General features: G+C 40.3%; 3 protein-coding genes across 4 annotated transcripts; 2 read left to right on the top strand and 1 right to left on the bottom strand.

Annotated features, from left to right (window-relative positions):
- Positions 1–1952: 1952 nt before the first annotated feature.
- On the top strand, positions 1953–8532 carry pif1 (PIF1 5'-to-3' DNA helicase homolog (S. cerevisiae)). Of its 2 annotated transcripts, none has more exons than XM_061295887.1 (13): positions 1953–2118; positions 2417–2973; positions 3416–3539; positions 3730–3855; positions 4149–4302; positions 4404–4518; positions 4724–4830; positions 4916–5055; positions 6163–6269; positions 6383–6470; positions 6794–6939; positions 7958–8149; positions 8307–8532. In XM_061295887.1, exons 2-13 carry the CDS (start codon positions 2425–2427, stop codon positions 8349–8351), a joined length of 1893 nt encoding a protein of 630 aa, XP_061151871.1. In that variant the 5' UTR covers positions 1953–2118; positions 2417–2424; the 3' UTR covers positions 8352–8532. The 2 variants fall into 2 exon arrangements, with proteins under 2 accessions (XP_061151871.1, XP_061151870.1); XM_061295886.1 differs by having other exon boundaries at positions 2413–2973.
- A 92-nt stretch (positions 8533–8624) lies between these two features.
- LOC133165956 (cytochrome b-c1 complex subunit 6, mitochondrial-like) lies at positions 8625–10664 on the bottom strand. The gene is made up of 4 exons (XM_061295888.1): positions 10505–10664; positions 10126–10185; positions 9060–9221; positions 8625–8982 (listed from the first exon to the last, which is right to left on the bottom strand). Exons 1-4 carry the CDS (start codon positions 10550–10552, stop codon positions 8950–8952), a joined length of 303 nt encoding a protein of 100 aa, XP_061151872.1. The 5' UTR covers positions 10553–10664; the 3' UTR covers positions 8625–8949.
- A 135-nt stretch (positions 10665–10799) lies between these two features.
- nsun4 (NOP2/Sun RNA methyltransferase 4) lies at positions 10800–13225 on the top strand. Its single transcript, XM_061296110.1, has 8 exons — positions 10800–10941; positions 11436–11655; positions 11741–11915; positions 12011–12165; positions 12243–12403; positions 12480–12604; positions 12728–12860; positions 12967–13225. Exons 1-8 carry the CDS (start codon positions 10849–10851, stop codon positions 13108–13110), a joined length of 1206 nt encoding a protein of 401 aa, XP_061152094.1. The 5' UTR covers positions 10800–10848; the 3' UTR covers positions 13111–13225.
- The last annotated feature ends 486 nt before the right edge of the window (positions 13226–13711 follow it).

Here is a 13711-nt window from a genome sequence, read left to right as displayed (position 1 = left end):
TCCTCTGAGCAAACTGAAGAATCTGACGTTTTTGGCTTGAGGGCAGCATGGTGTTATATAAAGGTTAAATTGCATTTGAGAAGTGTGTCGTCTTCACCACCGAAGATATAACTCCTATTTCAAGACAAGATGTCCTCAGTTCATAAAGGTTTTGTTCTTACAACAACACCTTATAACAGCAAGCAGCAGTGCCACGTGTATCATTTGGAACAGAATCAATATTTATCCAATAACAAGACAAAAACATAACAAATGTAAATGATATGCGCCATGCTCACCAGAGATGCGATTGTGTTAATGCTTGCAGATTACTACAAACCTTTGGCTACTCAAAGTTGCACTGACCTACCACCAATCAGAGGACAGAAAAATGTTGATGTCATCAAGGGCCAGTGCTGTGCTCATTTAAAATCTGATTCAGTAAGAAAAAAAAACAGTCCCATTTTTCACATAGTTTAAGTTACGTAGGCCAGCACTATTGATTCTGAAGGTCCTGGGCTGATTAGATTGTCATGGCAACACAGAGACTAAAATCTGATTAGACAAATAAATCTAACATCCGCATATATTTCCTGGTAGCAGTCCAGAGAAATACCAAGAAATGAGGAAAATAGCCTTCTGTGAATAAATTGATAAAAATGTCTGAGTTTAGGTTGGGAATGAAGGTTAGTGCTTCTGCTAGTGTTTAGGCTAGTAAAGTATAGCACCGGGTGGACTCTTATTTTCTTTTGTCTTAGAGACAGTACAGATACAGTAATTAGCGATCCGACTGGCATGATATTGTCCACCTTTTAGGATCTGCTGCAGTGTAAATAGTCAATGTGCATGTGGGTGGAGTGTGTGTGATTATTTATTTATTTTTAAATTGAAATGCTAGTCACATTCTTATGGCTAGAGCTCTATTTAAACTGCAAGATACTGTCAGACGTTCAAGGTCAACATTCTCGCATATGAATCGTTATTGTGATTCAAATGCGACGTTAAATCTGACGTAAAAGCATTATTCACACTGATGCCACAGAAGCACCAGAATATATAATATCCCACTAATGATTAAAATGGTGGAAATAAAGTGAAACCCGCACATATGGCTCCTATGTCATTAGAATAATAAAGACCATCCCACTCTCTCAGCAATAATGAAAACGTGTTTGCATGCATGTTGCTGCCGACTGCAATAGATACTGTGAGCACAAAGTAATAAGAAAGACAGCCAACTCCAGGATCTCTATTCGTAAGCAGTTGTTAAATTGTATTTGTACATTTACATCTAATGATGCTGGGCGGGGGGGCTGCTTACTTAGAACACATGCAGAGTATTAAAGTTATGATTCAGAGGTAGAAATGTCACGTGCTGTTTTGGGTGATAGTGTTGTTCAACAGTGTACTGTTTACTATAAATGCACCATCAGTACACAGTCATCAACTTAAAACAATCATGATGGTTGATGGTACAACATTGTAATTGTAAATGGAGGTTTTCCAGGAATGGCTAACACGCTGATTATGCTAGAGTTGTATATTTATGTCATTATAGACTCATGGTAATAATTTTTGGAATGATACTGTTAGATTTACTGAACAGTTTGAAGTTGAAATCATTTAATTCGGTTAAAAATGAGGAAGAAAGAGTACAACTAACTATACTATATATATAACTCCTCGTGGTGTTTCCAAGATGTTTTTAATGAGCTTTTTGACTTTGGAATGGAATATGTGTGTCCATTCGATTCAACGTGAAAATCCCAAAATGGAAAAAAATAAATAAAAAAAATTAGTGGGTATTTCCGTAAACACGGAGATTTTGTGACGTAATAATCGTGCCGCCAACAATTGGTCGGCCAAGTCACGAGGTGTCATCTCGCATTTTCATTGGCTATATATTTAAATCACCTCCCGCTGATTGGCTTACAGCCTCCATATCTGATTGGCTCAGTGTGCCACGCTGAGAATTTGAAATCGGCGTTTCGCGAGTTTAGCAGAGGAAAGCCTCGGATGAGTGGACAACCTGCAGCTAAAACTTTTTTTATTTAACCCACATCTACAACTGTATTTTTTAACATTAGGTTTTGTTGTTGCATTGACGTCCTGGATGAAGCACCACCGCCGCGTCGTCATGTAAGATTACATACTTTGTACATGGGAAAGTGCACACCTTTGTAAATACAAACGTTGAATAGAATACAGTACGTGCATGACTAAAATACAGAAAACCATTTTGTAAAAATTATTATTTTGTTAACAAATACAAGGGGTTAGGATGAGATCAACATTTTAAAGGACAATTAAAATGCATGGCGATATTCGTTTCAGAAGTTGCAGTGTTTTATCCAGGTCAACATTATTTTGCACTTCTGTCGAATAATCAAGTATTCAGAAAATATATTTATATATAATTTTATTTCTTTAAAGAAAGTGTCTGCAATGTCTGGAGGAGAGGACAGCGGGGTTCAGCTACAGTGTTGCGTGACGACAGAGCACCTGAACGCTTCAGGACAGACCACCCGGAGGCAGGTTATTCGCAAAGCCTCTGTTCTTCTGGGACGCAACGAGTTCCAGGAGCTCATCCTCCGGGTGCACGATGGGAAAATACCGCAAAATTATCCTCTGAAGGATTTCAAACTATTCACCAAGTTTGCCCGCGATGGAAAGTGCACTGTCCAACTGATCCCTGAAAACATCCAGGTGCTCATCTCCAACTGCCCCACTGACCAGCTTGGCATCTTCCTGAGGACTCTGAGCATCAAACACCAGGCCGGGCTGTCCAGCAAAACTCTGAGCGGGCGGGAGAAGCTCAAAGCTGGTCTTCCCCGCAGCTTTGAGGCCATCAGCCCACTTCAGCAAAAAGACATTCAGAAGATCAATGAGCTTCGAAACAAAGTGTCAGCCAAAGGCCTTTCGGACCGCACTAATAGGCTCACTGGTGTGGGACAACAAGTCAAAAGGCCAAGGAGTGACTGCAACTTTAGCCCCGTGAGTACACGTTTTTTAGTATCTTGTGCCCTGAGGCCAGAGCTGACATTGTCCATCATTATGTGCCCTGCAGGCTCGCCACAATTTTTGAAAAGTAGTTATAATTTATAAAACTCAATCAAATGATGACTTGGAAGATTATGGCCCTGTAAAGCAAACTACCAATACTACCCCTGGCTTGGGTTGTGAATGTCGCATGACCAGTCCAACTCAGAAAACAAGTGAGCCAAAATTGGTAGTTACCGGAGCAATTGTGATTTCATTTTCAGTAGACAACAAACGAGCATCACGGCCAAGAAGGACATTTTGTGGAAAAGAATGTCCCTCTTGTCAGAACATGCGTGTAAACACTATTCTTAAATTTTCAACAATGAATTTTTTTTTTTTTTTACTGTCTTAAGCTGGTGAGATGTGAGCTCAGTTTTTCTTCTGATCACTTTAGGTGAAAGCCAACCCCAGCAAAAAAACCATCCTATCCCTTCCTACCCGTAAGCTGAACAAAGAACAGTCTGCTGTCCTCAGTGCTGTACTGAGTGGAAAGAACGTCTTCTTCACAGGCAGTGCTGGTATGAATAAGTCCGGCTTTACATGTACATGCTTCCTCCCATATCCTGCAAACATGCTTCTTAAGTTAATTGACGACTTCAAATTTCTCATAGTGCGAATATGTGCACAGGCACCCGGCCCAGAGTGACACCAGTATTTTGCCTGAAATGAAAATACTTGCTGATAAGATCCATTCCATAATGCATTCAGGTACGGGGAAGTCTTTCCTACTGAAGAGAATAATTGGGTCACTTCCTCCAAAGAGCACCTTTGCCACCGCCAGCACTGGAGTGGCTGCATGTCACATTGGAGGAACAACACTACATAACTTTGCAGGTTAGTTAGCCCGAGTTTCATCTTTCTGATGACATCATCCTGTTGTTATAATTGTGAGCGAGAGCCACCAAAACTGCTCCAAAGATTCTACAAAATGGTGGCAGCGCACTTTTATTGGATTAGACAAAAAGCTGCACTGTTTGACAATCAATGTCCTTTTGGAGTGTCTTACTTCCACCCAGATCTTTATTTTCAATCAATTATCTTCACACTGCCATTCTAATTTGTTGTACATTTCTGTGCCCCTCTTACCCACCTCATCTACCACCCCCGCACTTCTGATGTGCATCCAGGTATTGGCTCTGGCTCAGCCCCACTGGAGCAGTGTATCGAGCTGGCTCAGAGGCCCGGGGTGCTCCGGCACTGGACCAACTGTCAACACCTCGTCATTGATGAGATCTCCATGGTCGACGCTACTTTCTTTGACAAGCTCGAATCTGTAGCCAGGTAAGATCCATAGCTCTGAATTAACAATGATGTGTGATATCCTATATTTAAAAAAATGTTTTAGAGAGGAAATCTTTTGTGGATTCTATCTGCACACACAGGTCAGTGAGGAGGTCCACTGAACCTTTTGGGGGTATCCAGCTGATTATTTCTGGCGATTTCTTTCAGCTGCCTCCTATCTCTAAGGGAAAGGAAAAGGCAAAGTTTTGTTTCCAGGTACAGTGATGTTGTTAAGACGTTTGAAAGTTGCACCATATGTATTAGCTGAAGCACCATCACGTTTTAAGGGAGCTGTGTGTAATTATATAAATACACATACAATTTGAATGAAACAGTTTTGAAATAAGGTCTATGTCACAGACTTCTGATTTGAAGCACCGATATGACACCATGCCCGTGAATACTGACTTTTCTTCATTAGGCCAGATGTTGGCGTAAAGTCATCCAGGTCAACTTGGAGCTAACGGAGGTGCTGCGACAAACAGATCAGACCTTCATCTCCCTCCTCCAGGCAGTAAGGGTGGGAAGGTAAATTTGTAATCGAATCCCCCTCCCAATGGGTTCCAATCCGAAAATATATCCTTGGCCGAATGACTTGATCAACTTCACACAGGGCGACAGAGGAGGTCACAAATAAATTAGTTGAGAGCGCCTACCGCCAGATCGACAGGGATGGTATCCTAGCAACCAGACTGTGCACGCACAAGGATGATGTGGAGCTCACCAATGACAACAAACTACAGCAGCTGCCAGGTATGTCTCCTTTGTTCTCGCTTACTCACATCTGTCGCACCTTTTTGATGTTTTTTTGTAGAAAATTGGCAAAAGCGTGATGCCTTTCGAAACTCATGCCATGGAAGTAAAACTAAATAAAAACTACATAACTTGGCCTTGAAGTCCACTAATTTAATGACATTATATATTATACGACTATCAAAGCCATTCACGGCCCGATGTCTCGTCATTAAGGACAAACTCTTCAATCAAATCAACACATCTAATTAATTATGTGGTCATGGCATATTTATGATGGAAAAAAAAACCTCTAGCTCTTTACAATCTATTTAGTATATAGTGTGCTATTTTTCTTAATAGTAAAACATCGCATTTTTTTTGTTGCGGCAATAGATTAATGCTATATTCATTCATCCCAATAGGGAAAGATGATTTGAGACGCGAATTATTAGCATCATCATGCAAGTAATTAATCTTGTATCTTAAGGCAGTGGTCCCCAACCTTTTTTTGCGCCACGGACCGGTTAAATGTCAGAAATATTTTCGCGGACTGGCATTTATATAAATAAATAATACATTTATATAAATAAATAAATAATACATTTATAATAAATATATAAATACAATGAAATAAAATGGTACAACTTACATAAAAACAAGTACAAATGACAAAAATAAAACTCGCCATTACGTTGAATTAGTGGGAGCACTGAGTTTGTTTCTCAGAAACGAGCCGGTCCCATCTAGACGGAATCGGAGACAATGACACCCGAAGTGATTAAGGTTTGTCTTTTATTGCAGGATGCTTGGTCTCCATGTGTTGAAGCAGTTTTGAATGCTTCATTGCCTGGTTAGTTAGCCTCTCGCCACATATTAGCTTTGCGGGCTCGACTGGGGAAACATGTCACGTGACCGGGACGAGTGTCTTGACCTGAATTAATTGATTGTCGATAATTTTTTTTTTTTTTTTCCGTGCGGCTTGGCGGCCCGGTACCAAGTGACCCACGGACCGGTACCGGTCCGCGGCCCGGTGGTTGGGGACGACTGTCTTAAGGCACTGTATACAACATTTTGTGTGAGTTTGGCTTTTTTAGAGCAACATTTTTAAGCTTTCTTGTTCATCAGGATCAACGCGAGTGTTTGAGGCTGTAGACAGCGACCCGGCCTTGGTGAGGATGATAGATGCGCACAGCCCTGTCAGCAGACTGCTTCATCTTAAAGTGGGAGCTCAAGTGTGTATTCATTTGACTTGCTCTCAATTATCAGCACGCCAGCCGATAATTATAATGGCTAGTTCATGTCGGGTTGTTGTTTTAATGTTGTCATGGTTGTCTTCATCTTCTAGGTCATGCTGACAAAGAACCTGGATGTGACTCGAGGTCTGGTGAACGGAGCCCGAGGGGTTGTGGTGGCGTTTGAGCCTGGAATACATGGTTAGAATAGATTTATTTTATTATTGCAAGCTTAGCTGAGAACATTCAAAGGTAATCTTCTAAATGTCTTTGAGAAAATGTTTCCCCCGTCTCACCCTTTTGTGTTTTTTTTGTTAAAGGTGCTTGATTCTTTTTTTTTTTTTCTGACTTCTCCCAAAATTTGTGTGTGAAAAGTTTTTAAATCCACCCACACATTGAAAATGTTCTGAAACTTAAAAAGCACTAAAACACCAATTTTTCTTGGGCCAGTCTTTGAGTTAACTTACAGTTTTAAACCGTTCATTTGAGAAAATGCTGATTCATGCTTTTTTTTCTTTTTTCAGGACTCCCACATGTGCGCTTCCTGTGTGGCGTCACTGAAGTGGTGAAGCATGAACGCTGGGTGTTTAAATACGGGGGCGGGACGCACTTGAGTCGACAGCAGCTGCCACTCAAGTTAGCCTGGGCCATTTCCATCCACAAGAGCCAGGTGGGCTACAAGTTTATACACAGATGATGGAGGAATGACCTCATTTTCCTTTGATGAATTAGATTGTGCAATTTTACAATTTGCTTTTCTCCCGACTCCCTTGATGCACAGCTACTTAAATGATTTAATTTACCGCTCCCCCTAAATAAATGATATACATTTTTCCTGCCTCAAAGCCAGTCTGCAAAGAGATTGTTTTGATTGCAGTGCTGACCTGAACGTAATCACTTTGATTCAAGATCGAGATGTTTCTCATACAGCAGTGGCATAAATTTGATCCCAACGTCATGTCTGCCTGTCAAAAGAGTCCAAATTGTAACAAGTGCAAAATCACTGGTGACGGTATCCTAAATGAAAATGAATCTAGTTATGATCCACTGACTGAATGGTCGCAAAAAGATGAATCACTGCAGATTACAACAGGACATAAAAGTTTGTTGTCTCCCTCAGGAGGGGTTGTAAACTCGGCCTTGAACCTCTCATGCATCCTTTCCCAAAAATGGGCTAAAAATTAGACATTGCCATCCAAGAGCGTCTGGAAAGAGAAACTGATGACTTGTCCTTGACTTCAAAAATGTTCACCTGTCCAGGGTGCTATAAATTGAACTAATTTCCTTGCCTACAATAATTCAATCAATCCACCTCAAATATTTTCACAGTACATAATAGTAGTGTTTCCTTATTACTATTCTGTGTGCCCACGAGTGAGCCTTCACAAATCATTCTGCTGTCTCAATGGCACGTTCCAATATCCTGGCCTCAGACTGCAGTACAATTGGTATGAAATAAAAAAAGAGAAAGAAACAACCCTCAAGGTAATTGAGTTCATTTCTCACTACCTCCGTGTCAGCAATGTTTAATCTACAGCAGAGAAAGCAAGGCAAAGCATACATGTATCCCTTCAGAGGAAATGAGATAAGTGGGGAGTGGTGATCCGAAGAAGACATGTTGACAGGGCCACGCAATCGACAATCGAATTAGAAATCCACTTAATGAGTCTTTCTTTTGTTCATTTCAGGGGATGACGTTGGACTGCGTGGAAATATCTCTGGCACGTGTATTTGAGAGCGGCCAGGCTTACGTGGCTTTGTCTCGGGCTCGGAGTTTGGAGGGTCTGAAGGTTATGGACTTTGACCCCCGTGTGGTCCGAGCAGACCCAAATGTTCTTAGCTTTTACAAGAAGCTGAGGACGGAGAGGTTGTTGATGCAGGTGGGTTAAGAAAGTTTTTTTTTTTCCCCCAGCTTTTCCATTTACTGTTAATGAGCTCACTTTACAGGGACTTAAATGTTTGAAACTGACACAGGAATTACATTTGATTGAAATTAGACTGAAAAAAAAAAAACTCATTTAATTTCTGTGTCCACAGACTACCATTGATGACTATGTTGATAGCAAAGAGAACATCTGGTGAGAATAATTCTGCACCATCTGCACGTTTTCGCATTTTTAAATTCGTAATACACTGGCCCGAATCCACCACCAGAGATACTTGGAGTCACACTGCCATCATGTGTTCAGTAGTGTAATGTTTTTGAAACCTTGACGTTTTATTTATTGTGATTTTTCCATCAAATAAAGTTTTTACTTAGTAACTTTTTGTCTGAGATCTTAACATTTTCGTTTTATTCAAAATTCTCACCCCTCCTCCTGTCTTTTCTGTGCAAATTAACAAGGTGGCTGGCAGTGAAATGGTAACCAAAGAGAATTTTTATTTATCATACCGGTCCAAATGGAACGAAACACAACCACAATTCTGCATGAGCAGAAATGCGGGTTCTTTTTCTATATGAACTGACGACAATGAAGTTCGGAAATCTTGACTCCGTAAAAGCAGGGCTTACTCTATGTACAAAAAGCCTCACACAATATATGCAATGTACATAGTGGAAAGTCATGGTGCGATCGTCGTCATACAATATGTATTAATATAGAATACCAATTTCCAAGTATGCTTCTCCTTATGTTACAATCAACAGTGATCACACAGATGCAGGTGGTTGCTGGGTAGATCATTTTACGTTGTGGAACAGTTTGTGGGCTACCTGTATGAAAAAGTGAATAAGAGACATTAGGACACACAGAATGATTTTGGTATGTTCTCTGCGTGTGTCACACGTACACAGTGATCACGTGCATGAAGGAAGTCAAAGAGCTCTTCTGTGCACTCTTCTGTGGTTTGGGATTTGGAGCTGACCCGGGTCTCGCAGAGCTCCAGACGCTCCTTATAGTGTGTGCAGTGTTCTGTCTCCGCACACTTAGCACGGATTGTTTCTAAGGGGTCCTAGATGGGACAAAAAAAAGTGTATGAATACAATTCAATACAATGGTAACTTGTAAGTATCCTGATATCCCATTTGATTGATTGGATAAAAAAAAATTAACAAATTATTTAGATCAACTTCATCATTTTCTAAACTAAAAGCAGCTTTTTTACATAGGTCTTTGAGTTAAACCAGTGGTTCTTAACCTGGGTTCGATCGAACCCTAGGGGTTCGGTGAGTCGGTCTCAGGGGTTCGGCAGAGCCTCCACTGCGGCGGTCCGAACATACCTGATTTATTGCGTAAATCCGTGATGAGGCATATCTGAACTGGTCTCGCAAAGGCAACAGCAGAAGTCACACTGATCTGCAGGTATGTCATTTGTTTTGAGTTCATGCATTGCCCTGTTTTTTTTGTTGCTTTGAACATGGTGATGTTCATGCACGGCTCATTTTGTGCACCATCAATAAACCTCGATGTCTTGAATTTGAAGAAAAAAAGAAAAATCACTTAAGAGGGGTTTGGTGAATGCGCATGATACCGGTGGGGTTTGGTACCTCCAACAAGGTTAAGAACCACTGAGTTAAACAATGGCGTAAATGATTCATTGATTTTACAGTGAGTAATTGCGTAATAATTTGATCATCGATTGATTGTTGATTGATCGATTAAATTTTGACACCGCAGCATTTTTCCATTCCTAAAAATGTGCAACTATATAATCACATGCGACATGATTCTAGAAAATGACTTTTCAGGGTCTCACGGTGATTTTTAGAAAATACCCTAAAATGTTTGTGTGCCTTTATCGGTGAATAATAAAAAAAATCCTAAAATGGTGAGTAGTAATCACGAAAGAAGCTTGTGTGTAAAGAAGAGTCCCATCGTGATACATAAAAAGATAGTATGAATGAAACAGAACATACCACCAGGTCTTCCTCCTCTTCTTCTTCCTCCTCTTCTTCCTCTTCAGGGGCATCTTCCTCCTGGGAATTAAAAGTGTTTAAGAAATGCATTAGAATATTTGTAAGATACATTTAAAGCAGGAGCAAACAAATTACATTAAAATGTTATAAATAAAAGGGGCGATTTGGGTAGCTGGCAGTGCCCCGAAAATAATAGTCTACAACAAAATAAACAATATACACATTTAGATTGTCGTCTGATGTTTCATCTATTTCCGTTTGTGCTGTGAGAACAATTAAACCTAACACCACCCTTGTGAATGAACGTGTAATGTAGGTTGAGTCATAAACCCATATTTGGAGCAACTCTACAAGCATAAATTCTAATTTATTTCTTTACCTCGTCTTCGGGGTCACCATTAGTGAGCATTTTTCTTTCGAACACCATGATTACTGCCCTGAAATTGTCCAGAAACGTGCCAGAGAAAACTCTAGACCTTGACCGCCTGGCTAAGCAGCTACTGTCACTCGAGGACAGAAGGGTCGGTCACTCACAGGAAATGTGGAAAGGGCTCACCGGAAAAACTCCGTTATTGGTCAGTATACATTGACTGATGTTGCCTTTATCCAATTGAATACCGAATATTTATTTAAAGTCCCACCTACTGTTGCGTGATGTCATCCGGAACGTTACAGATCATAGTAGCGTAATGCCGGAAAGAAAAAATTAACGTACCTAAGAAAATGGCGCTGTCCTTGGACACCAGAATTTTAATGCGAAAAATGAGAGATTTAAGATCTTTAACGTTCAGAAGACATCGAGTAAAAGCAAAATGGGTATGTGTGGAACACGATTCATATTATATGAAATTTAACGAGTAAATGATGTTTGCACCTATCAGGTATTTTTTCAATAATTAAGAAATGTTGGGTAACGCGTTTACAAGTCGCGTTCAACAAACAGGACTGTAAAATTAACATTTTGTGGCAAGGTCAGTCTGTCCTGAAAATTTACTCATTGGACACTAACTTCGTTTCCTTCCTCAATCAAATATTCTGCATGTATAGCAAAAAAAAAAATCCAGTGAAATTAATTCAAATCTCATAAACATATTAGTATTCATAAAAGTCTAGAGTAAAATTTGCTCAACTGCCATAAAGGTTTTGTTTGAGACCTCATTCCAGTCACTACAAGATTATAACACTTTTTAGTATAATCAGTTTATTCTAGAAGACGGATTGCTACATTCATTGTCGGCATAAATATTCCTGAAAATGTAAATTATTATTATTATTATTTTTACCCCACTTAATTTTTTCATTTTTTACAGGCTGCTTCTCGCCCCAAGTACCCACCTACCAATTTGGCCCTGCGGCATTTTGATGTCACCTACAGCAGTCAGCTGGGACAGCTTTGGCCATCGGTGCGAGCTGCCTTGCTCTCCGAGAGGAAATATGGAGCTCTTCTTAATAATTTCTGCCAAAACGATTTTATGGACAATCTTGCATCACAAGGATGCAGAGACTTTGTCACAGACACAGACAGAAATGGTAGGTGGGTTTGAGATGTATTGAAACTTTCGAGCAAGCATATTTTCTTATGTTCAGTTGATTGTCTGCTTTATCGTTTATGCAGAACATGCATGGACGGAGGAAGACCCAAAAGTGGAATTCAGTGAGAAGTCTGATTCCACATGTCCGGAGAAACGTGATATTTCTGATCAGCAACAGTTATCGCAGCCACGCCTCAGCCCTAACATCAAGTGTTTAGTCTTTCCAAGAGGAAATATCACGCGTTTCAAACCAGCGAGGTGCGATTTATGACTTAAGATCCATCAAAGTTAGTGAATGTCACTCAACCACGCAAGCGTTTAACGTTGTGTCAATTCTGCTTTGTCCTCTTAAGACCAGACACGTCTGGCTTATTGGGGTACTACTTGATGGACGCAGCATCAGTGTTGCCTTGCCTTGCACTAGATGTTCACGAGGGACACAACTTGCTGGACCTCTGTGCTGCCCCTGGAGGCAAGGCTCTCGCTTTGCTCCAGACACACGCCATTGGTAATAAAATTTCATTTTTCAATTTCTATGCAATAATGCTATTATATTAACCATGTGTCGTTTTTATGTACCTTAAGGTTTTTTGTGTTTGAATGATTCCTCTGTGTCCCGGACGTCCCGACTGAAGAAAGTTTTCCATAGCTACGTTCCTAAACAACTTTTGACCCACGAGAAGCTGCGCGTCACTTCCTTCGATGGCACCAAGTGGGGAGAAATAGAACCGAATACTTTTGATAGAGTAAGGCTTTTAATGTTTGCATCTTCGTTTCATGAGAGTAATGCCTCTAATATGAATTTTCCTGTGTGTGGTTTAGGTCCTTGTTGATGTTCCTTGTACCACAGACAGACATTCACTCATGGAGGATGATAACAATATTTTCAACAAGATCAGAACGGGCGAGAGGCGACGCTTGCCGCAGCTACAGCTGCAACTACTACTGTAAGCAAAACACACACTTGTCGTATGTAAGATCACTTTTAACCCGTGGATTAGAATGAGAATATGAGTGCTGGCCACTACAAGTTAAATCGATAAACTAAAGACAAACCTGGCGTCTTGCAGGGCGGGAGTAGTGGCAGCGTGTCCTGGTGGCGAGATCGTTTACTCGACCTGCACGCTTTCTCACATCCAGAATGGTGGCGTGGTTGAACAAGCCATCGATTTAGCACGTGAGAGCCACGGCATCCAGCTTCAGGTTAGTTTGAACCAACACTCACAGCTCAGAAGATAGTCTAGTTGAAATATTAGGACATATTAATTTGACTGCTGTTTCTCCTCTCCAAAATTGAATCTGCGTCTAGGTTGTCGACCTGCGGCCACTCACGCGCATGTTCAGGACGACCTTTCATTTCGCTTCTGACCTTCATCTGGGTGAGCTAGTCATCCCACACTTAGCTGCTAACTTTGGACCCATTTATATGTGCAAACTAAAGAGGCTCACCTAGATTGGTATTATGTGACTGGACACTCAATTACTTACAATGTACAAATATTGTTATGATTTTTTTGTAATATGAATGTGCATTTAACGAATGTCAGTAAAATCCCTGTAAAGAATTACTCAAGTATTGAGCGTCTTTCTGGGAATAATTTGAGAATAATTTGGGTTGTCTCATGCAAGAAATGGTATCTTCTATCCAGTACAGTAACAACAATATCCACAAAGTACAATACACAGAAAATTGTATTTGCCACTGGAATAGAGGTTTGGTTTTGGTTTACTAGAGCAATAGCACTGGACAACCTTAGAGCAATAGTAGAGGTTACAGTAATAAAATAGCAAGAAAGTATTGCACAAGTATCAATACTGGTACGCCGGCTCCCTCTAGTGGTATGCAAAGAATTACTGACTAAATCAAATTTTAGTTTAAGACATGCAATACAGTTTGTACATCTTGTTTAACTTCTAGTACAGTACGTATTTTACCTTGCATCTTTAGGTACACTTCTGTTGTCTTTAACTTAAGTACAATATATATTTTTACAAGTTAGCTTTTTTATTGCAATGTGGTAGCATTTATGCAATACATTTTCAATTGAGTCATT

Source organism: Syngnathus typhle, linkage group LG13 (genome assembly GCF_033458585.1).
Source record: "Syngnathus typhle isolate RoL2023-S1 ecotype Sweden linkage group LG13, RoL_Styp_1.0, whole genome shotgun sequence".
Lineage (NCBI taxonomy): Eukaryota > Metazoa > Chordata > Actinopteri > Syngnathiformes > Syngnathidae > Syngnathus > Syngnathus typhle.
Note: the sequence above shows the minus strand (reverse complement) of the source record. Positions and strands in the feature narration are given on the sequence as shown.